At 34.5% G+C, this 24,666-nt stretch overlaps 1 protein-coding gene across 10 annotated transcripts in view; it reads left to right on the plus strand.

The window, feature by feature from the left end:
• AKAP9 (A-kinase anchoring protein 9) overlaps nt 1–24,666 on the plus strand; it is a 197,697-nt gene that overhangs the window by 74,050 nt on the left and 98,981 nt on the right. For 8 of the 10 annotated variants that reach the window (XM_027574908.2, XM_027574907.2, XM_027574911.2 and 5 more), the window contains 7 exons: nt 6,448–6,498; nt 6,864–7,034; nt 7,757–7,912; nt 8,758–8,955; nt 13,925–16,312; nt 21,332–21,545; nt 23,565–23,644. In XM_027574908.2, coding sequence (XP_027430709.2) covers nt 6,448–6,498; nt 6,864–7,034; nt 7,757–7,912; nt 8,758–8,955; nt 13,925–16,312; nt 21,332–21,545; nt 23,565–23,644 — 3,258 coding nt within the window. The remainder of the gene's footprint in view (nt 1–6,447; nt 6,499–6,863; nt 7,035–7,756; nt 7,913–8,757; nt 8,956–13,924; nt 16,313–21,331; nt 21,546–23,564; nt 23,645–24,666) is intronic. The other 2 variants (XM_027574910.2, XM_027574916.2) reach the window with 1 other exon arrangement.

The following is a 24,666-nucleotide window of genomic DNA, read 5'->3' on the forward strand; positions in this document are numbered from 1 at the left end:
AGCTGTGGAAGAGCTGTTCTGCTAGTCTTCAGGTCGTTCTCAGTGAGTTGCAGTATATGTAGTTGCAGCCTTGGTGTGTGGGGAGAGGTGAGCTCGGGACCCTCCTGGTCGGCAATCTTCTCTCTTTCTAATGCCTTAGTTCTTATAGTTTGTCTTTCTTGATTGAAAGTTTCAGGTATTTTTGTGCCTGAACTGCCTATGTCTTTGGGATACCCCAGGACTCCACAAAGTGCATTTTTTTTCTTTACAGTAAGGTAAATTTTTTATAAGCCAAGTGGCCATAGATCAGACCATCTCATATATGCCTTTGAAATTTGGTTAAAATTATATAGCCATTTTCTCACTTTGGGATAAGAGAGTAACTTTAATTTTTATTAATACAGATTTGAAAGGTAAGGACGTCAAAAGATTGTGATTTTCAAGTTCTCTTTTTGAAAACAGTAATATTGGAAAGTCTTATTACAGTAAGTTATTTTTTGCCTAGATTTTTTTAAACTATAAAACTGGTGGGAATTATGAGGTCCAGAAGAATGTATTGAAACTATCTGTGATACCTAGTAAATCTGATGTGTTTTGAAATAAGGTACAAGTAATATTTAAATATAATTTCTACAGTTAAAAGTTAGAGTATGTTGACCATGGTTGAACAACAAGAAATCTATACTGCATGTATATGTGTATAATTTCTACATATTTGCATATATAATCACATATATGTTTTATTGTTATATACATGAATGATTGTGTACATGAATATATATATATCTATACATGCATATGTATTTTTTTTTCCAAACAGAAGTTTCAGGAAAGATACTTCTCTTTACTATGTGACCTATCCTTTGATACTTTTTCTTTTTACTGGAGATCACAAAAACTAAATGGATTAACTGATTTATAATTGGAAAAAACAGTTACTTAGAAGATTACACTGAAAAAAGATATTTATGAAATAATTTTTGACAGATTGACCTGATTTGATCATAACCTTTGTGATATTACATATTTTGGGCCTGGATTCATGATGAATTATACTCTGACGGAGTCACATATTTTCTTTGTCCATAGGAAGCAGTAGAAAAATTGATTGATTGTGAAATGTTTAAAAATGTCTCATTAAGATTGCTAATATGGGGGCTGGTTGAATCCGTGACACTCTGGGCTAGTTTTGAAGCTTTGACTATTCCTGTTAATGATGTTAAAACTGGTTTGACTCCACCAAAGGCAAGGGAGGCAAGAGCAAAAATGAACTATTGGTACTTCATCAAGATAAAAAGCTTTTGCACAGCAAAGGAAATAGTCAACAAAACCAAAAGACAGCTGACAGAATGGGAGAAGATACTTGCAAATGACGTATCAAGTAAAGGGCTAGTATCCAAAATCTATAAAGAACTTATCAAACTCCACACCCAAAGAACAAATAATCCAGTCAAGAAATGGGCAGAAGACATGAACAGACATTTCTGCGAAGAAGACATCCAGATGGCCAACAGACACATGAAAAAGTGCTCAACATCACTTGGCATCAGGGAAATCCAAATCAAAACCTCAATGAGATACCACCTCACCCCAGTCAGAATGGCTAAAATTAACAAGTCAGGAAACGACAGATGTTGGTGAGGATACGGAGGAAGGGGAACCTTCGTACCCTGGTGGTGGGAATGCAAGCTGGTGCAGCCACTCTGGAAAACAGTATGAAGTTCCTCAAAAAGCTGAAAATAGAGCTACCCTACAACCCAGCAATTGCACTACTGGGTATTTACCCCAAAGATACAAATGTAGTGATCCAAAGGGGTACATGCACCCCAATGTTTATAGCAGCAATGTCCACAATAGCCAAACTATGGAAAGAGCCAAGATGTCCATCCACAAATGAATGGATAAAGAAGATGTGGTGTATACACACACACACACACACTAGAATATTTTGCAGCCATCAAAAAAACGAAATCTTGCCATTTGCAGCGACGTGGCTGGAACTAGAGGGTATTATGCTAAGTGAAATAAGTCAGTCAGAGAAAGACAGTTGTCATATGATCTCACTTGTATATGGAATTTGAGAACCAAGATGGGATCATAGGTGAAGGGAGGCAAAAATGAAACAAGATGAAACCAAAGAGAGAGACAAACCATAAGAGACTCTTAATCTCAGGAAACAAACTAAGGGTTGCTGGAGTGGTGGGGGGTGGGAGGGATGGAGTGGCTGGTTGATGGACATTGGGGAAGTTATGTGCTATGGTGAGCACTGTGAATTGTGTAAGACTGATGAATTATAGACCTGTATCCCTGAAACAAATCATACATTATGTTATTAAAAAAAAAAAAAAACTGGTTTGACAGAACTAGAATGAAGGGGGACTTCTAAGCCACAGTTACCTTTTCAGGAGGCAGAAGAATCATCAGCTAAATTTGTAAATTGAGGAATAAATCTCACCCTGTTAGGATTTTCATATTGGAAATTTTAAGGAATTATCTCTTAATATCACACCCTCCCTGCCAAAGGAAATTCCTTTGTAGGAAATACATAGATTATAACTTCATTACAAATGCCAGATTTGCAAAGTTAATAATCTTGGCTGCTCTTGTTTGCATTGGAGCATTTTTAAAATTTCAGAATTACAGTTTTGAATCGTAGGCTACATAATTATCTTGTATGTTTTTTAAAATATCGCTGTCATTTTTCTGGTATGTAGGGAAGTAAGGTAATAAAAAAGAACAGGGGCTTTGGAGCTTTGTGCTCAAATTTCAGCCTCATCACCCCCAAGTCAACCTGGGCCCGTCATTTCAACTCTGATACACAGTTTTTCACCTTTAAAACAGTGAGATCTTCACAGTGTAGTTGTGAGGGTTATATTTGATAATATTTAGCATGGTGTTTGGTAAAAAAAGATAATCAACAAAGTTTGGGTTTTTTTTTTTTTACTGCTCTTCAGTAGAAATATGCTTTATCTTCACACTAAGTAAATGAAATATGTGATGAGAATTCTTTTAAAAAATTATTCTCAAAAGGATTTCAGATCCTGATTAGTTACTTAGAACTTAGATTGGAAATTTTATGCATGTAGATATGGTATGCACTTAATTTTCTTGACTTCTTTGGCTGGTATTCTCATTGGATTGAATAATGGATTCAGGCCTAGAAAGAATTAGATAATATTATCCTGTGATACCTGTGATACCTAGTAAGATCTCTTCTTTTAGATTTTATTTACTTGACAGAGAGAGACACAGCAAGAGAGGGAACACAAGGAGGGGGAGTGGGAGAAGGAGAAGCAGGCTTCCCGTGGAGCAGGGAGCCAGATGCGGGGCTCGATCCCAGGACCCTGGGATCATGACCTGAGCCGAAGTCAGCCGCTTAACGACTGAGCCACCCAGGCGCCCCTAGTAAGATCTCTTCTATATAAATATATACCCAATTACATATACCAGAGGAATCAGACTGCGTAAAAAATGCCCTTCTTACAAATTAATTTAAATTATACTTAATCTGTTCAGTCTTCCATGAAGGGACATTTCATATCCAGAATGCTCTATGTACATGAAATATTTTTATTGATACCCTTTGAGCAGGGTTATTTGGAGAAAGTTGCAAATGCTGGAGGCAACCTAGACACATGACAGGTAAATAAATATGCTTTGTTAAGTATGGAAAGATGAAGTGACAGTAGGGCAGATACTCTCATTTTGGATTTCATGTGATTATTTAGTGCTTCTTAACCAAGTTATTTGTATGATTCAGGATATTTATGAAATGACTAGCTCGAGTGGGAGACATAGCCTTTAGCCATAAAGTTATATAAACTTAGTCTTTTAACTTTGATTTTTTTTTAACCTCACCTCATTTTTTTCTCACTCCCTGCCTCAGCTCTGTTGAGGTATAATTGACAATTAAAAATTGTATGTATTTAAGGTGCACAGTGTGGTATTTGATAGTCAACTTTGACTTGAAATGGATGATCTTAATCTCATTAGTTACTTGGCTCCAATTCCATGAGTCACCGAGGCACATTGAACTAATTTTCATGAACTGTTTTGAACCATCAGATTATTTTATTAAAATATCCATACAAATTTTAGGATTATTTGTTCCATTTCTTTGAAAAAAGTTGATGGTATTTTGATAGGGATATCCATTATTAATATTTTTAATGTAAACAGTACCAAATTAAGTATAATAGGATAAGATATTAATAGTGAGTCTTCTAGTTTTTATTTTATTTTATTTTAAAGATTTTATTTATTTGACAGAGACACAGCGAGAGAGGGAACACAAACAGGGGGAGTGGGAGAGGGAGAAGCGGGCTTCCTGCGGAGCAGGGAGCCCGATGTGGGGCTCAAACCCACGACTGAGCCACCCAGGCGCCCCAGTCTTCTATGTTTTTAAACTAACATCCACTGAAAGGAAAAGGTTTTGGTGTAAAGGCCATTTTATGGTTATAAAAATTTTCTTCCTCTGATTCTTTCTGAATAGCAGTACCTTTAATGAGATGATACCTCTACAGAACATTTTAAAATTGAAAATGTACCTTACTTATACTTTCCCAAGTCTTCATGTTCTCCATACAGATTGAATATATCTGTGAGTTCAGAAAGAATATATTAGTACAGCCTAATGATTAAATAACTTTGACAAATGCCACAGTAAAAAAAAGAAAGAAGAGAAAGGCTTTTCTTCATCTGAGTTTATCAATCTAATCTTCCTGTTTCAGGTTATTAATTTACTTTCATATTAAGGTTTACCTGGTGTAGTGTTAGAAGACTAATGTAAGAAGGGATGAATGCTGTACCCTTTAGCTATCAATAAAGTAATTACATTAAAAAAATAGAATAATGCCAACTATTAATGATCCCAGGATTCTGCTGAGAATTTCTCTTCTAACTTCAGAATATAGTTTATATTAGTTTAGTCCTGGTGAATAATTTTTTATTATCTATTTACATAGTATTAAATTAAAAATTTCTTAATAATGATTTTTATGTTTGTTATAATAACATGTAATTAAGTCTTGAAAATGGTCATGTATTTTAAGAAGCCAATACATGAGAGTTTTTCGAGTGTAATTTTGCTTAAGTTAGAGAAAAATTAAGCTGAACTTTGGCTACATAATGTGTTAGATACGGTCATTATAAATTGATGATTTATTATAGTTACATCATCTCCACTTAAATGTGTATCCTTCCTAAATATATTTGAAAATATTCATAAAATCCATTTCATTATACTATAACTGTAAAAATTTTAGTAGATGCTTATCAAACTGCTTCATTTCAGAATCAAAAGCTAATTGAAATTTAGGAGTATTTAATTGGAAAGTTATTTCAAGTGACTTGATATTAATAATCTTAATAGAGTTAGTACTCCTGTCTTCTGATAGTTTTCACAAATTGTAATATTGTATTGCTATAAAGATGAAATTTTTTTTTTACTTTATTTTTCAGAAGTTATCCTTAGGAAAAAAAGCAAAGGAATCGAACTCTGTTACAGAACTCTTAATTAGTATCTTCACTTTTTTTTTTTTTAATTTTAAGTAGGTCCCACGCCCAAAGTGGGGTGGGCTTGAACTCATGACCCCGAGATCAAGTCACATGCTCTACTGACTGAGCAAGCCAGGCGCCCTGTATCTTCACTTTTAAAAAGATGTAGTCCATATCCTAACTCTGGGATATTCTAGTCTATGTATTCCAACAGTACAAACTTTATTATCTTCGATTCTGTTAACGTAGGATTATGAATAATTAAGATGTAAGCAGAAGTGAAGTTTTTTTGTGCACTGTTGGGGGAAGGAAGGGTTTATTAAATAGATTATTTGCTCTGAAATTAATCTCCCACCAGGTCAGCCCTTGAGATGTATACGGTCATTCTTCTTCCTCCCATCATCAAATGTTTGTGATAGAGAGAGGCAAACATATGTTATGGAAAATCTCTGCATCAGTCAGGGTTGACATGGCTGTCATTTCCCCCAGGGAAAGTTGGGAGACTGTTCCTCACCTATTCATCTCATACTTCTTGACCTGATTACCAACCTTCAGTGAATTTGCACCAGTAAACAATTTTACTTTAAAATGAATAGAGCTTAATCAAAAAAGTTATTTAAATGATTATAAGGCAGGATTTTGTAGACGAGGATTTAGTAACTTGAGGTTTATAATTACCCCTCTGAAGTCAAAATAGAAACTGCACTTAGAACTTCAGTTCACTTAAACAAAAATGTATAGTACCATGTCTTCTGCATTGTTAGCACTCAAATGTTTTGGGAATCTTTGGTATTTGAAATGATCATAATGTCTTTTATATATTTAAATTTAATCATTTTGTCTATTTTTGCCAGTGAGGCATTTTCCCCATGCATAAGAGATGCATGAATATAGTTAGCAGAAATATAATTGTTAGCTTTAAATAAAGTTCTGTCTAAAATCATAATATATCAGGAAATTGTTTTTGTACAGGTAAATGGTTGCAGTTTTGTGAGAACAGAAAAGCCTACAAATTTATTAAGGGTACAGTATTTAAAACTACTCACAATACTAATGTTTTATACTATTTAAAACCATCTGGCTTACTAACAGAGCTTTTTCCTGCATGTACTTCTTTCTGTGTGTGATTTCTAAATGCTTTTAATGTTTAACAAAACAAAATTAGCCACATTTTGTTATAAAAGCTCAATTGTAACAGATTTTGCAGTATCTTGTTTTTGCTTTTAAGGTATATATCACAATAATAACAAAGTAGGTTGTCATTCCAGTAAACTCTCAGGTGATAAGTGATATTTTAAAGTGGATTTTGCTATGGAATTCAGTGTTTAAATCCCTCTTCCTGAGGAATGTTGTTGGTATGAATTATTAAAAATCTTGGATTGATTTAGGAAGAAGAATTTGGTGCTGATGATTCTTATTCTGAACATGGAGCACAGTACAATCAGACCCACCTAGAGATGATGGAAAATGAATTGGCTGGTAAACAGCATGAAATTGAAGAGCTGAACAGAGAACTAGAAGAAATGAGAGCCACCTACGGGACTGATGGACTGCAGCAGGTATGTTATGTGGCTTTTGTTACTGAGACAAAAATAGGAAATTTGGATGATAGTATATGTACAGTCTTTAAAGATGAGGTTTTTAAATAGTAACTTAAGTCATCTCATCATATTTGTCCTTACACGTATCACAAACAACTTTGCTTAATCTTTTATGAGATAGCTAGGCAGAAATCACTTCTGGTGTTTTTGTAATCAGCCTGAGAGAAAATTATGGTGCAAACCACATCAGAATATGATGACCTAAACTCATTAAAAATGTCAGTGAGTCCTTGTAAAAGTAAGCGCTTGTGGTTAGAATGACATCTGTTGTTTGTGGAAGTCAGTTATGAAAGCAAGGTGAAAAAGGCCATTGATGAGGAGGACAGAATACATTTTAGTTTTGGCCTCTCCAGAAACAAGTGAGAATTGAATATGTCTATGATGATGTTGCCTAGGAACAGATTGGGGCATCCCTAAATATAAAGGCACTTGTCCTTCTGGAAGCAGATAAATGGAGAAGTTAAACCTAGTAATTTTTTTTTAAGTTGATTTGGAAGTAAAGCCAATTTCTGCAAGCTAATCTTTCAGATACAGACGAAAATGGTTAAGGTTACTTACAAATTATCATAATTCTGTCATTGCATTTTGAATATTATATTTTTGAAGAATAGTTACCTATAATAATCAATTTTGTTTAAAAAATAAGTCTGACACTTTTTATTTTCACTGATGTCTTTTAGTTACAAGAATTTGAAGCTGCCATTAAGCAAAGAGATGGCATCATAACCCAGCTCACCGCTAATTTACAACAAGCTAGGAGAGAAAAGGATGAGACAATGAGAGAATTCTTAGAGTTGACAGAACAAAGTCAAAAATTACAGATTCAGTTCCAACATGTAAGTATTACTAATAGAACAAAATTTATTAGATTTTCAGTAATGAATTTCTTCTAATTTTCAGAACAAATTTAAGTTTGTTTAAAATCCATTTGCTTATTATGTATCATGTTGGAAATATGTGAAAACCTGTTGTTATGATAACCAAGAGTTTAACTCTTAGTTCTTTTGTGGTTCCTTGATGTATTTTCTCTGTACTTCTTCCCTGTCTATATATTGAAAGCCTGCAAAATCTTTTAAGTCTGATTGGGTGGATTTTTGCGGAAATTAACATGTAGTCATGTAGTCACATCCTTCCTTTTGCCAACTCTGCTATGATTTTATTTTAGTTTCTAAAATGGTAACTAGACAGAATGTGTTCCATTTATCTTTAATCAGAGCTGTAAGAATCTAATGGTATTAAAGTTTCTGATGGCAAGTACAGAAAATAATTTAAAAGGGAGGAATTTAATGTAAGAATACAGGCTTATCTTACAGAATTCAAGTGAAAATACAACCAGACTTCTGAAACGGATTAAAATCACAAACTGGAAAGTCATTTGGAATCCAGGAAGTACTGTCTTTTGGGCCCCGTTTCTTTCTGTATGTCTGCCTTACTCTTAGCTATGTCACTAGACTACTTTCTCAGCTTTATGATGGGAAAGATAATCTTATTGGTTCGTCTTGGATAATGTGCCCACGATCATCTGATAAGCCATGGCAGCATGTTTACTGGAGTTTCAAGCCTATGAATCTAGCAGATTTCCCAGAGAGCAACTGTGGGCCGAGTAATACCCCAAAAAGGTATCTCTTCCTTAGTGCAGTCTCTTCAGTATTTAACTTGGAGGTTTCTTTCTGTTTTCAAGTTACAGGCTAGTGAAACTCTAAGAAACAGCACTCACAGTAGCACAGCTGCAGATTTATTACAAGCAAAACAACAGATCCTCACTCATCAGCAACAGCTGGAAGAACAAGACCATTTATTAGAAGATTATCAAAAAAAGAAAGAAGACTTCAAAATGCAAATTAGTTTCTTGCAAGAGAAAATTAGAGCATATGAAATGGTATGTTTATTTTAAGGAAATCAGCCAATGTATAACAGCTTTATAATTGAAGTTTTTTAAACAACTGTTTATCCTTTTTGTTATGTATATGAATTACAAAATTTTGTAATTAGGAAAAGCTCTTTAAGTATGCAAAACAACTTCTTTCAAAAGCAATTGGGAGTCTCACAATATTAGTTTAAATGAATAAAAATTCATTACTGAGTTCCTTTGGAAGTGATCAGCCATATTAAAGTGAGTTCTCAGGATAATCTAAATTTGTAAACAGAATTTCCATTCTTTTTTTTTTTTTTCACCTAAAGGTATTTATACTCATTTTAGCAGTGGTGATGAAATTCTGAAAATATTTCCATGACAAAATGAAATTTTATGGATTTTAATTAGGAAAAACTACAAGAGAGTCTCTATTTATAATAGTTATGTTTTATAAAGTTGCTTGGAACACTTACCAGTATATGCTCATAGGGGAAAAAAAAGAAGGGAAATGTATATATTTCATATGTTTATATTTGTTTATATGTACACACATATATATGCATGTATGTGTTTATATACATGGAGACATATATCTTAGGGACTATATTTACATATACATACATACATACATACACAGACACATAACATATCTCATAGGTTGTAATATTAAATCCTAAAAACAACTCATCCTGGTAGATTATATTTTGTTTATTTTTTCTAAAGAGAAAATGAGGTTTACAAGTGTTAAGTGACTTGCCTGAGCCTGCCCTACTGACACTTGTCAGAGTTGTGATTCAAACCCATATAGCTGGCCCAGAACCGTATTTCTTGTGCTATACTGCACTGCCCCCTGTTGTCTCCATCTTCTTCTCCTTCCGTGCTCTCCTAATGAGCGAAAATGTGAAGTGTAGTTGCCTTGTTTGATGTCAGCTTTGGAAGCATGCATATCCAGCAGCTCAAATTTTTTGCTGCTCTGTGCATTTCTGCAAATGACTATGAGTATTGATTTTGGGGTTACAAATAAATTTTAGCAAGAAGATGGATTTGCAAGTAGGGAATCTGTGAATAATGAGGACAGACTGTACATATAATATGGTACTTTTTACAGACTTAGTAAGTTCTTCTGCAAGAAGTTGAAAAATAACCAAGACAAGAATATTGTTTGGATAATAAAATTATTAGCTAGCATTTATTTTCGTTTACCTGGTGCCAGGCAATATTCAAAGCATCTTACAAATATTAACTCATTGAATCATTGTAATAACCCTAGGAGGCAGAGATTTCTGCCATCACCCCCATTTTACAGATGAAGAGATCAAGCCAAAGCAAGATGAGGTAAATTGCCTAATCACACAGGTAATAGTCGGCAGAACCAGGTTTCAAACCTAGGCAGTCTGATTCCAGAGACCATACTCTTAGGAAAATAGGAAACATACAAATTTAAGATACTGAAATTATGAAATGGTTTGCTTTACAACCAAGATAATTTAAAAATTGTTAGATAGTTGTTTATAGAACACCTATTTTGTACCAGGCCCTTGCAAAAGGTAATGATGCCTAAAATGTGCCCTTTCTTCAGTGAACCTCATGGTTTAATAGGGCATGTACACAAGATAGCACAAAACAAGAGTAAGCATAGGTACAAAGTGTTTTGAGTAGGTCTGGCTTCAGAAGGGAAGTCAGTCAGAGTAGGCTTTAGGGGGAGATGATATTTGAGGCTGGTCTGTAAGTTGGAATAATTTCTCTGTAATTATATTTTGTTTTCTCAGCAGTAGGCATTATGTGTGGCACATTAGCAGCTTATCAATATTCATTTGGTAAATAAGCAAATATATTATGAATCTGAGCTGATAGGAAAGGATATTTTATTTTTTTGTTTTGTTTTTTCTTTTGTTTGTTTTGTTTTGTTAGTCACCATACAGTACATCATTAGTTTTTGATGTAGTGTTCCATGATTCATTGTTTGCATATAACACCCAGTGCTCCACGCAGAACGAGCCCTGCTTAATACCCATCACCAGCTTAACCCATACTCCCACCATCCTCCCCTCTAAAACCCTCAGTTCGTTTCCTGGAGTCCATAGTCTCTCATGGTTCATCTCTCCCTCTGATTTCCCCCCCCCTTCATTTTTCCCTTCCTTCTCCTAATGTCCTCCATGCTGTTCCTTATGTTCCACAAATAAGTGAAACCATGTGATAATTGACTTTTTCTGCTTGACTTAGGAAAGGACATTTTAGATAGAGGATGTAGTATATATAAAGATTCAGGCTGAACTATGTTAAAAAATGTCTAGGTAGCAAAAAATAGTTTAACGTAGAAATAGTTTTTGAAAGTGAGTCTTTACAGGAGGAAGTGTGAATAGTCTAGGCCTTAGTTAGAAGAGCCTTTAAGTTGGATTTTGTTGTATTTATTATATTCAGTAGGCAGTATTTGAAAGTATTTAAAATTTAAATAATTTATTTTCATGGGGGAATTACCTTTATTTGAATGTTAGCAGAATACTTGTTTTCATCAGTCTCTTCTTTGTTACATACATATAAACTTCTCCTTTTTTTTTTTTTTTACTTTGCATGAATCCCCCTGAGTAGTAGTTCCATAGCACAGCTGAGGGACTACAGCATTAGGGTGATAGTTGAAACTGTCGTGGTTCCCTAGACACCTACACTTGATTCCAGCCTCATTCTCATTGCCCCTAATCCTCTGAACTTCCCATCGTAGAGTGGTCACAGGCAGGAAGTCTGTTACTCCCCACTCCCTCAGGTCTGTTTGCAAAAATAGAGGGATTTTATCTTTGATCACAGAGCTTTCTTTTGCAACACAAAATAAATGGTTTAAAACCATATATTTTGAAATAAACAGTACTAAGAAAAATGAGCCATGAAATTGTATTATTTAATAGTTGATGAGGAATTGTTGTTTGCAGTTATATCACATGTTGGACAGTTTTGAATTAAGTGTTTTATGAGGGTTCCTCCCCCCATTGAAAATCAGGAAATAGAAGTATTACAGATTTTATAACAATGTTAACATTTCAAGACTAATTACTTACTTAATAACTCAACTGAAGTTGACCTCCTGAACTAATTTTACTTTTTTATAGGTTCCAAATGCCTTATAGATACTTTCTAGTATATAAATGTATTACATTTGTACATAGCACAGTGAGCATAAAACACGTCAATATATTTATTTTCTTTTAACTTCAAACATATTCCATGACAGAGAAGAAATACTACATTTATTTTACAGATGAAAACACTGAGATTTAAGAGATTAAACTGACTTAAATGTCATATTGTAGTACAGAAATTAAAGTCAGAAGGCTCAGCACTTGGTAATAACTTATGGTGACATTGGATGGAATATGTGATACCAAGAAAAATGCTGATAGGATTTTGCTCAAGAAGCTTCACAGAATGAAATTCATTGCCTTAGTTAATTTATATAGTGCAGAATCTGGCCTTTGACTTGTAGGCTGAGAAGTCTGGTTTTTATCTTCTATCAGCTGAGACTTGAGCTATCTCAGAGATAAGCTCAGATTTTTCAAGTTGAAGAGCCTAATGTTTAAACCTTGAATATAAGATTATTAATTTATAGTGAGAAATAATTATCACAGGGACCTATATACTTCAAGTTCATTGGATTTTACTTTCTTTCCATGCGCAAATGAATTTGAAAAGCCAAATAATAATAATAGGAAGTTGTTTAGGGAGCATGAGATCAAAGGATATTGGAGTCAAATGTTCTGTAGCATTAGGCTATGATAACTTGATGTATCATCTCACAGGAGGAAGGTCATGCTTGTGGATTGAAATTCTTAAATTCTGTTTGCTACAACCCCTTACATTGCTTTGTACATTAGATATGGTTTTCCCAGAGGATCAGAATTTTCAGTCTTAAGGTACTTTGGTTCTCTTCCCTGGACTCTGCTGAAATGAGTACTGCCAACCCTCTGAAACTTTCTTTTTCTAGGCTTTGACATTTTTTTCTTTAGATATGTGAATACATTCATCCAAGGTGCCTTTAAGTCCTCTTAACCTGGAACTGCTGTCTCAGTAAGGTGATTGTACTTACCTACTTACATTCTGTTCCACTCAGTGGATTGTACTTTCTTTGTACTTGGGACCTCAGCCCTAAACTATTTAGGCAACTAAGTAACAGAGTCAAAACTTGGTTTCTAGGGCTTCTGCTTGACTCCATTATGCTATAACACTCTTATGAATGATTGTTATTACAGATGTGCCTTGGCCTATGTCCTCGATTTAGGCTTATATACAGTTCCAAGATAGAGGCCCAAGTCAGAACTGGAAGAAAATATCTGTCCCGCTTTCAAATTTCTTTTCAAACCCAAAGTCTAGGATCAAGTTGATGTGCCATAAATGGTATAGTTGTCTTGCATGTTGTTTGAGGTTTAGCCACTTATGTGTTGGATATCCCCAAATTTCTGATTTACTTATCCACGGGAATGAAGTTAAGGCAGACCCATAGGAACCTATTTTTGTTGTTTTAGTCTTTTCATAGCACTTGCGCATCTAACACCTTCCAAGTCCCTAGAATACATGGAAGGAATCTTGAGATATATTTAAGACTTCCTTCTGGAATTACAAAGAGTACACAGTACTATAGCTACAGAAAATACTAAGTTCTTAGAATGTTCACCACTTAATAAGAAAGATGAAAATGTAATGGTCTAGACATTTTAATCCTACTGATTTTGAAATTAATATTTTTGACCATAGCCGTGTTAGAATTTCTTTCTTCCAGGAAGACCAACACTTCTGTAGTGTTTGCTCACAAATAGTGTTGGGTACACAAATCTCGTCTCATTGACTTGGGAAAAATTAAGGGGCAAGCCTTGCAGTAACTTTTTATAGAATTATGAACAAAACAAAACCAGACTTCTCTCAGTCTTTTGGTATTGAGTTTAAGCAATCCAAGTTGCCAGGAACTAAAAATGCCATTTTTATGTATTTTCATTTTTTCTTTCTAAAGGAACAAGACAAAAAAGTAGAAAGCTCAAATAAAGAAATACGGGAAAAGGATACAATCATTGAAGAATTAAATACAAAAATAATAGAAAATGAAAGAAAAACTCTAGAGCTAATGGATAAAGTCACAGCTGCTGATAAATTACTAGAAGAATTACAAGAACAGGTTGTACAAAAGAACCAAGAGATTAAAAATATGAAATTAGAGCTGACTAATTCCAAGCAAAAAGAAAGACAGTGTTCTGAAGAAATAAAACAATTAATGGGCACAGTTGAGGAACTTCAGAAGAAAAATCATAAAGATAGCCAATTTGAAACTGATATTCTCCAAAGAATGGAACAGGAAACACAAAGAAAGTTAGAACAGCTCCGGGCAGAGCTGGATGAGATGTATGGGCAGCAAATAGTACAGATGAAACAGGAGTTAATAAAACAGCACATGTCACAGATAGATGAACTTAAAATACGACATAAGGGAGAAATGGAGAATGCTTTAAGATCATATCCAAGTATTACAGTTAATGAAGATCAAATAAAGTTAATGAGTATGGCAATAAATGAACTGAATGTAAAATTGCAAGATACTAACTCTCAAAAAGAAAAACTTAAGGAAGAACTAGGAATAATTTCAGGAGAAAAGTCTGCTCTACAGAGACAACTTGAAGACCTTTTTGAAGAATTGAGCTTTTCAAGGGAACAAATTCAGAGAGCTAGACAGACAATAGCTGAACAAGAAAATAAACTCAGTGAAGCACACAAATCCCTTAGTACAGTGGAAGATTTGAAAGCTGAGATTGTTTCTGCATCTGAATCCAGAAGAGAACTGGAATTAAAACATGAAGCAGAAGTTACAAATTACAAGATAAAACTTGAAATGTTAGAAAGAGAAAAGAATGCTGTATTAGACAGAATGGCTGAATCGCAAGAAGCTGAATTAGAGAGGCTGAGGACACAGCTTCTGTTTAGTCATGAAGAAGAACTTTCCAAACTGAAAGAAGATTTAGAAATCGAACATCGAATAAATATTGAGAAACTAAAAGATAATTTAGGCATTCACTATAAACAGCAGATAGATGGCTTACAGAATGAAATGAGTCAAAAGATAGAAACCATGCAGTTTGAAAAAGACGGTTTGATAACTAAGCAGAATCAATTAATTTTGGAAATTTCAAAGCTAAAAGATTTACAGCAGTCCCTTGTGAATTCAAAATCAGAAGAAATGACTCTTCAAATCAATGAACTTCAAAAAGAAATTGAAATACTCAGGCAAGAAGAAAAGGAAAAGGGTACACTTGAACAAGAAGTTCAAGAATTACAACTTAAAACTGAATTATTGGAGAAACAGATGAAGGAAAAAGAGGATAACCTTCAAGAAAAGTTTACACAACTTGAAGCAGAGAATAGCACTCTTAAAGATGAAAAGAAAGCCCTTGAAGACATGTTGAAAATGTATACTCCTGTTAACCAAGAAGAAAGATTAATTTTCACAGACTCCATTAAGTCCAAATCCCAAGACTGTAACTGGCAAAAAGAAATAGAAATACTTACAGAGGAAAACAAGGACCTCAAAAAACAATGTATTCAGCTAACCGAAGAGATTGAAAGGCAAAGGAACACTTTTTCATTTGCTGAAAAAAATTTTGAAGTTAACTATCAGGAGTTGCAGGAGGACTATGCTTGCCTTCTCAAGGTAAAAACTGACTTAGAAGACAGCAAAAGCAAACAAGAAGTAGAGTATGAAAGTAAGCTTAAAACACTTAGTGAAGAGCTTCATCATTTGCAAAGAATAAATCCAGCTATGGTAAAAATGAAAAGTTCAGCCTTCGATGACGACAAAACTTTCATAGGAGAACCATTGGAAACCGGTGAGGTTGTTGAGAAAGACACAACAGAACTTATGGAAAAACTTGAGGTAACCAAGCGAGAAAAGTTAGAACTGTCGGAGAGATTGTCTGATCTTTCTGAACAGTTAAAACAGAAACATGGTGAGATTAGTTTTCTGAGTGAAGAAGTGAAGTCTTTAAAGCAAGAGAAAGAGCAAGTTTTATTGAGATGTAGAGAGCTAGAAATCATCATTAACCATAAACGGACAGAAAATGTAAATGTGTGTGATGTTCAGTTAGACTCTTTAAAAGACGGTGGTGTGACTATGACAGGCAAGGATTCTGGAGGGTTAGTTTCTATAATAAATAAAGATTTTGTTGAAGAATCAAAAATAATGGAGGAAGATAAAATTCCTTTTGAAAATAAGACTGTTGGAAAAGAAGGCAAGCAAGAACAGTTGTTTTTGGATCACTTGCCATTAGTGACAAATGGATCATCACTTGGGACAACTGAACCAAGTAGAAATGATAAACTTCAGTGGGAACTCAGTGTACTTAAATCAGAACAGGTATGTTTACTTATTTATATAGATACTAAAGCATAGTGAAAATGCACAATTCATACAAAAAATGTTTTCATCTTCCTAAAACACAAATAAGAGAATAAAAATGAACCCTATGATGTAATTCTCATTTGGGCCTATCAGCTATCATTGCTTTTTTTTTTTTAAGATGTTATTTATTTATTTGTCAGAGAGAGGGAGAGAGCACAAGTGAACAAAAGCAGGGGGAGTGGCAGGCAGAGGGAGAAACAGGCTCCCCGCTGAGCAGGGAGCCAGAGGTGGGACTCCATCCCAGGATCTGGATCCTGACCTGAGCCGAAGGCAGACGCTTAACTGACAGAGCCATCCAGGCATCCCAGCTGTCATTGCTTTTATCTATTTTTTCTTAAACACTGTTGCCTTTCTTTCAGTTAATTTATGTTATATATTCTATTAAGGAAATAAAAACATAGGAATGGTTTCACTTTGGAAAGGCAAGAGTTTCAATAACTGTTGAGAATCTGAACTTTAAGAAAGTACTTTGTAATATTTTGTTGTAATTTCAAAGCTTGGTTTCAGCATTTTGTTTTATATTGGTATTTTCAAAGTTCCACAACTAAAAATTAACACTTAAATTTTTCACTACTTTATACTTATTCAGTTGTTACAACACTGTATTTCCTTGAAAAAAAAAATCTCAAGTCCTAGAATTTTCTCAGAGTACTGTGTAAAGCTGAAGGGGTAAAAAGTATTAATTCTAACTATAACTAAAGAATGCATATAATGAGTTATAATAGATCATTCTTGACAATTTATGTTTGTGGATAGTGATATTAGAAATAACTGGAAAATTCCACTAGGTATCTTGTATAATGCCGCTAAGTAAAACTTTGTTTCTTAATTTATGCAACAGGTACTTATTGAATCTCTAGCCAGGTATAGGATTATACTGGCAAGCAAGAGAGCAGGAGAGCTCTCTTTGAGAACAGGAATATATTCTAGTGAGGGAGGCAGAGAGTAGACAAGGGAACGAGTAGAGTAGTTAGAAGTAGTGGTAAGTCCTATAGGGAAAATAAAACAGATAACGTGATAGAGAATGATGGGTAGTGGTCGTGCCAGCATTCTATAGGATGATCAGGAAAGGTCTTTTGGAGGAATTGACATTTGAACTGAGATCTAAAAGACAAAGAGGGAACCTACTACATGCAAATTAGAGCAATTGTGGAAACATAGGTGAGCTTGAGAAACTGAATGAAGGTGTGTTCAGTTGAGTTTGAAAGCAGGAGAGTGGAAGAAAAAGAGTTTGAAAAAGAAAGAAGAGACAAGATCTTGGAGAACCTTACAGACTATGTAAGAAGTTGAGATTTTATTCTGTATACAGTAGGAAGCCTTTGGAAAAATGTTCTCTTTTTATTTCTAATAAATTCCTATCTTAGGATGTAGTTACATTACAATAAACCTATTGTAAATTGAATCTTAAGTTGAAAATGAAGTTAATGCACTTACCTACTAAACATTGTAGCTTAACCTAGTCTACCTTGAACATGCTCAGAACACTTACATCAGCCTATAGTTGGGCAAAATCATCTAACACAGATCCTATTTTATAATAAAGTATTAAGTATCTCATGTAATTTATTGAATACTATACTGAAAGTAAAAAACAATGCTTGAATGGGAAGAATGGTTGTAAATTTATTGTTTGTGATCCCCGTGGTCATGTAGCTGACTCAGGGCTATGGCTCCTACTGCTGCCCAGCATCATGAGAGAGTATCGTACCACATACGTAGCCCAGGAAGAGATGAAAATTAAAAATTTGAAGTGTAGTTTCTACTGAGTATATATCACCTTTACACTTTACAATGTAAAGTCAAAAAATCCTAAGTCAAACCACCATATTTTGGGGATATTATATCAAATGTAAAGATATTTTACACTTTAATAACCTAAATAGAGTTTAAAAATTCAAATTGCGTAACTATTAATGTTTTGTTGAATATCTGGAATTGTCTTCAAAACCATAATGTGGTTTTAATTTAATTACTCCTAAAAATGCCAGAGATCATTTAGATTTTTTAAAAAGACATTATTGACGGAGGACCTGAATTTTAAGCTGTCAAAATGGTCAAATTTTCTCAGTAAGAATTTTATTTTCTCTGCTAAAGACATTTTCATTGATGTTCAGATGCCTTCTCCTTGACATTAATTTATATAAAGTAAAGGGAGGCAAACCTGTAAACAGTCCCTTCCCAGTTGTCACTACCAAGACAAACCCCTTTGTCAGTGGAGAGGGGAGTAAAGTGTGTGTGTGTGTGTGTGTGTGTGTGTGTGTGTGTGTAGAGGGAAGCTCACAGAAGAAATCGAGTGATAATTTATACAGTAATAACATCTCAGAGCAATCTAAATATGCTTAGAAATAATGCTGACTCCCTAAGAAATACTTTGCTCTTACGACCAAGCTAATTGGCTAATGAACATGGAAGGATACTCTCAACCTTATAAATTGATATAACAATAAGGTAATATACCCATCAGATTGGCAAAATGAGTCCCACAATAAAAAGTGTGGGGAGATGAATACTCACATATGCTATTAATATCAATGTAAATTGACACAATTATATAAAACATAACTTGGTAAAATTTAATACATTTAATGTACATTACCTATGACCCAGCAGCTGTATTTCTAGTTGATTCTCAGTATGGTCCCTGACTAGCAGTATCAGCAGCACTTGAAACCAGGGTAAAATTCAAATTTGGAGGCCCCACACCAGACTTCCTAAACCAGAAACTCTGTGGGAAGGGCCCAGCAGTCTGTTTTAATAAGCAATGCAAGTTATTCTGATGCCTGCTAAATGTTGAGATCCACTCTACTAGGGAAACACTAATGTATTTGAATAGGGACATATCTCTAAGAATTTAGTGCAGTATTTTTGAAATATCAAAAAATTAGGAATAATCCAGTTGATCTCCAAGAAGGAAGTTGACAAATTTTCGTGTATTCATAGATACTATACCACAGTTAAAATAAATTAATCTGTATCTACATGGATAGATCTCAGAAGTATTTTGAATGAGAACAATTTGCAAAATAAATACCATTTTACACCATTTATGTAAATTCTTAGAAACAAAATATAATGTACTGTTTATAGGTACTGAAAAGTGATAGTATAAGAAATGCAGTGGACTTGTTGCAAATTTGTGATAATGTTTGCCTCTGGGGAAGGAGGAATGGGAACATAGTGGATTAAATTTTATTTTCTTTCTAAACCAAACATGTATGTAGAGAGAAATGGGAAAAAAGATAAAATAATTGTATTTGTTAAATTGGGGTATGAGTACATAAGTGTTTATTACATTATTCTTTGCATTTCTCTATATTTAAAATATTTTTATTTTTATTTTTTTAATGGTACAATTTTATTTTATTTTTTTAAATTCTGTTATGTTAATCACCATATATTACATCATTAGTTTTTGATGTAGTGTTCCATGATTCATTGTTTGCATACAACACCCATTGCTCCATTTAATACGTGCCCATCACCAGGCTAACCCATCCTACCACCTCCCCTCCCCTCTAGAACCCTTAGTTTGTTTCTCAGAGTCCATAGTCTCTCATGGTTCATCTCCCCCTCCGATTTCCCCCCTTTCATTTTTCCCTTCCTACTATCTTTTTCTTTTTTTTTTTTTAACATATAATGTATTACTTTCAGAGGTACAGGTCTGTGATTCAACAGTCTTACACAATTCACAGCGCTCACCATAGTACATACCCTCTCCAATGTCTGTCACCTAGCCACCCCATCCCTCCTACCCCCACCACTCCAGCAACCCTCAGTTTGTTTCCTGAGATTAAGAATGCCTCATATCAGTGAGATCATATGATACATGTCTTTTCTGATTGACTTATTTCGCTCAGCATAATACCCTCCAGTTCCATCCCCGTTGTTGCAAATGGCAAGATTTCATTCCTTTTGATGGCTGCATAATATTCCATTGTGTGTATGTATGTGTGTGTGTGGGTGTGTATATATATACACACCCACACACCACATCTTTATCCATCCATTTGTCGATGAACATCTTGGCTCTTTCCATAGTTTGGCTATTATGGACATTGCTGCTATAAACATCGGGGTGCACGTACCCCTTCGGATCACTACATTTGTATCTTTGGGGTAAATACCCAGTAGTGCAATTGCTGGGTTGTAGGGTAGCTCTATTTTCAACTTTTTGAGGAACCTCCATACTGTTTTCCAGAGTGGCTACACCAGCTTGCGTTCCCACCACCAGAGTACGAGGGTTCCCCTTTCTCCGCATCCCCGCCAACATCTCTCGTTTCCTGACTTGTTAATTTTAGCCATTCTGAGTGGTGTGAGGTGGTATCTCATTGAGGTTTTGATTTGGATTTCCCTGATGCCAAGTGATGTTGAGCACTTTTTCATGTGTCTGTTGGCCATTTGGATGTCTTCTTCGGAAAAATGTCTGTTCATGTCTTCTGTCCATTTCTTGATTGGATTATTTGTTGTTTGGGTGTTGAGTTTGATAAGTTCTTTATAGATTTTGGATACTAGCCCTTTATCTGATATGTCATTTGCAAATATCTTCTCCCATTCTGTCGGTTGTCTTTTGGTTTTGTTGACTGTTTCTTTTGCTGTGCAAAAGCTTTAAAAAAAAATTGTAGTAAATTGGGGTATGAGTACATAAGTGTTTATTACATTCTTTGTATTTCTCTATATTTAAAATATTTTTAAATGAAAATCATAGATGAGGCCATACTAAGCTATACCGTATATCAAAATTTATCATAACGTTGAGGTAATAACAATATTATGCTACTTCCCTTGGAAAAGATAGGTAGATCGGTGCAGTAGAATGAAGTGAGAAAAAAATTGGACTTATCTTACAAGAAGTTTTAAACTATAATTTCATGTATTTTCCCCTTGTAGTCAGTATATGTAAAAAATAGAAGTTAAATTATTTTAAAATTTAAATTATTTAAAAATGTTCTAATGTGTACGTACATTCACTTTAAGAATGATTTAAGGCTACAGATGGAAGCTCAGCGTATATGCCTCTCTCTGGTTTATTCAACACATGTGGATCAAGTTCGTGAATATATGGAAAGTGAAAAAGATAAAGCTCTTTGTAGTCTTAAGGAGGAACTTATTTCTGCCCAAGAGGAAAAGATAAAGGAACTTCAGGAAATACACCAGCAAGAACTACAGAATATAAAAACACAAGAAACAGGTAAATGGTTTCTTTCTTTCTTTTTTTTTTTTTTAAAGATGTTACTTATTTATCTGAAAGAGCGTACAGAGGGAGAGGGAGAAGTAGAGAGCCCGATGCGGGTCTCGATCCCAGGACCCCAAGATCATGACCCGAGCTGAAGGCAGATGCTTAACTGACTGAGCCACCCAGGCACCCCTGGGTAAATGGTTTCTAAAAAAAATCGTTAAGTACTATGAAACAAATAAGTATCGCTTAGAGCCCACTCACCATTCCATAATTTTGTCCTTGTTTAGAACCCATAGAGGAAGAGAACTGTATACCCCAGTCCTGGATTCATTTGTTCATATAATCATTGCACATTTTTTTAAGTGCTTGAGAAATCTAAAGTCACTGAATCATTTTCCCCCAGAAGTTACAATCAAGTGGGAAAGCAATATAAAAATAAATTATTTGAAAGCAATAGGACAATTTCTGTAATAGAAGAATGACTAGAAAGAATGGAAGAAGAAAGGAGAAAGGTTTCATAATTTCTGGGAGGATAAGTGGGGTGAGGCAGCAGGCAGGAGGAGGGAGGTTGGGTAGGGAAGGCTCCTGAGTCTTAAACATAGAAGTTTGAGAGATTGTATCCATTTTGGAAAATTGAGAGTTCAAGTTATGTGAGAGAGTAGTGGGGGATAAAGCTGGAAAGATTGATAGGAGTTTGATCAGAAAGGGCTATACATACTCTGACTGAAGCCTGTATAGGCCTTATGCTATTGGTGATAAGACCTGTGGGATTTTAAGTAGTGGGAGTAACAGTAAAATTTTAAGGTAACACCGTGGGGCAAAGTGGGGGAGGTGATTAGTGATGGGAAGACCAGTTAAGGAACTTTGGCAGTAATTCTGCTAATAATAATATTTGTAACAGTTAAGTTTAAAAGGTAAAAGAGGTAGGCTGTAGTCTGCAGTTAATATGAAGAGGAAAGGGGAAAAATTGAAGGTGATCCCTAAGTTTCTAGCTTGGGTAATTGGATTGAAAATGACTATAGTCACAAAGAGGATGCAGAGCAGATCTGTGGGAAAAATAATAAATTCAGTTTGGTACATATTGAGTTAAAAATACCTATTGACTTTATTTAAAGAGTTGTCTAGAAGGTAGTTAAAAATAGAAGTCCAAAACACAACAGGGAGGTTTGGGCTCATGATAAAGATTTGAAAATCAAAAGGTCACATGAGGCCAGAGAAAAGAATGAGATGTCCTGGGAGACTGCAGTGTGAGCCAAAAGACTAAGATGGCACTGTGGCAAGCAGGAACATTTAAGGAACCTGAAATAGAAGACTAGTTGCAGATAACTTTTATAATTATTTAATCATGCAATGAACTAGACTTCCTCTGTTCAAGGCATCTCTAGGCTTTTACCCATGACAGATCTGCTTTTGAGAATGAGATGGTTATAAGTTTGTCCAATTGCTCTTTTAACTGAGTAGAATTTAAAGAATGACTTAAATCAGAATATCATACTTTTCATTAAAGCAGTTCTTTGCGTTTGAATGTAATAAGATGTTAAGTGTGTGTTGTTTTTATTGATATCCTCTTCAGATAGAATCTGTCCAGTGATTTTCAACTACAAGTTAATTGGTCTGCTAATGTTTGATGAAGTTAGTTAGTAATGACCAGCATTTTTTTAAATAAATAGAAGTATAGGGGAACAGAAAACAACAGAGTGTATAGCAGGTAGAAAGGGCAGATAATGATTTGTGAAATTCTTGTTTCAGTTTTTCATGGATGTATAAATAGGTTATGATGTATGATGTATTTCTTATGTTGGGTAGTAATAAAAAATTTGTAAGTCACTGCTTTATACCAGTTTGTAGGATATAAACAGAATTTTACAAATTATCTGAAACAGTTAACATTGAACAGTGGAAAATAACTTAGAAATAAAGAATTTAAAACTAATCTTATTGTAAAGGAAGCTTCCAGTTGATAAAGGTTTAATATGATAATAGTACTTAAGTATGTGAATTAAATGTTTAATGTGGTATCTGTTCTATTAGGTGGTGAAGCGAAGCCTTTACAAATGCTCATTGGAAAACTACGCAAGGCAGTGTCTGAAGAATGTTCTTATTTTACACAGGTAAGATATTGGTTAAAAAGTACTTTTAGACAAGAAATGCTATACTTCAGAACTGCACTTAGAAAATATTCCTGAGTTTTTAAGTTTAAAATGAACATTTAAATGTTTCCTGATAATCTTTTGAAACAAAAGAAATTGAAGTAAATTATCTTAGCAGTAAAACAGACAAAAGGTATACCTAATACAAAAAAAAAAGAGTGGACCAATAGAACCCCAGACAGGTCTGTTTCCTGCCCTTGCCCACTTAGTGGTTGAGTGTGTCTGATTACTAATTTGGGGAGGTTGCACAAGACCAGTGAGATACAGTTTCACAGTTTAGATTGCCAAAAACTAAAAACCCTAATTATGCCAGGTATAATTATATTTGTGAAGATGGGGTGAAATAGAAGCTCTTATATACTGCTAGTGGGAAAGTACTACCTTGAGAAGCAGATTGGCAAGGTCTGTTTTTGAAGTTATATACATCCCATAGCCCAAGCATTTGTGCACAACCAGATCTGTTCATTGCTAAAGTGTCTTTAAGTTAAAAATGGGAAACAACTCAGATTACTCTGAATAAAGGTGATAAATAAATTGTGTTACCTCCATGCAGTGGAACTCCATTTAGCAGTGTTTGATATCTGTATTAATATCAATAAATCTCAAAAGAAAAACATACATAGCCTGTATGCTAGAATAATTACCTTTGGGTAAGGAGAAAGGTGAAGAAAATGGGTAGGCAGTACTTAAAACAGAGAGCTTCAAATCTCTATGTAATGTTCAATTTCTTTAAAAAAACACGGAGATAATATGACAAAATATTACTATTTGTTTAAGGTAGGTAATTATTTTTTTCTGCATATTTGAAATAGTTCAGAATTTAAAATACATGCTTTGGCTTGTCCCTGATCTCTCTCCCAGGCTTTTGTATTTATAAATTGAAGGGGGAAGAGGGTGGTATTAGTTGGGACAGGTAGAGCTACCTTACTGATTCTTTTTTTTTCTTTTTAAGATTTTGTTTATTTGAGAGTGAGGGAGAGACC

Source organism: Zalophus californianus, chromosome 12, assembly GCF_009762305.2.
Source record: "Zalophus californianus isolate mZalCal1 chromosome 12, mZalCal1.pri.v2, whole genome shotgun sequence".
Lineage (NCBI taxonomy): Eukaryota > Metazoa > Chordata > Mammalia > Carnivora > Otariidae > Zalophus > Zalophus californianus.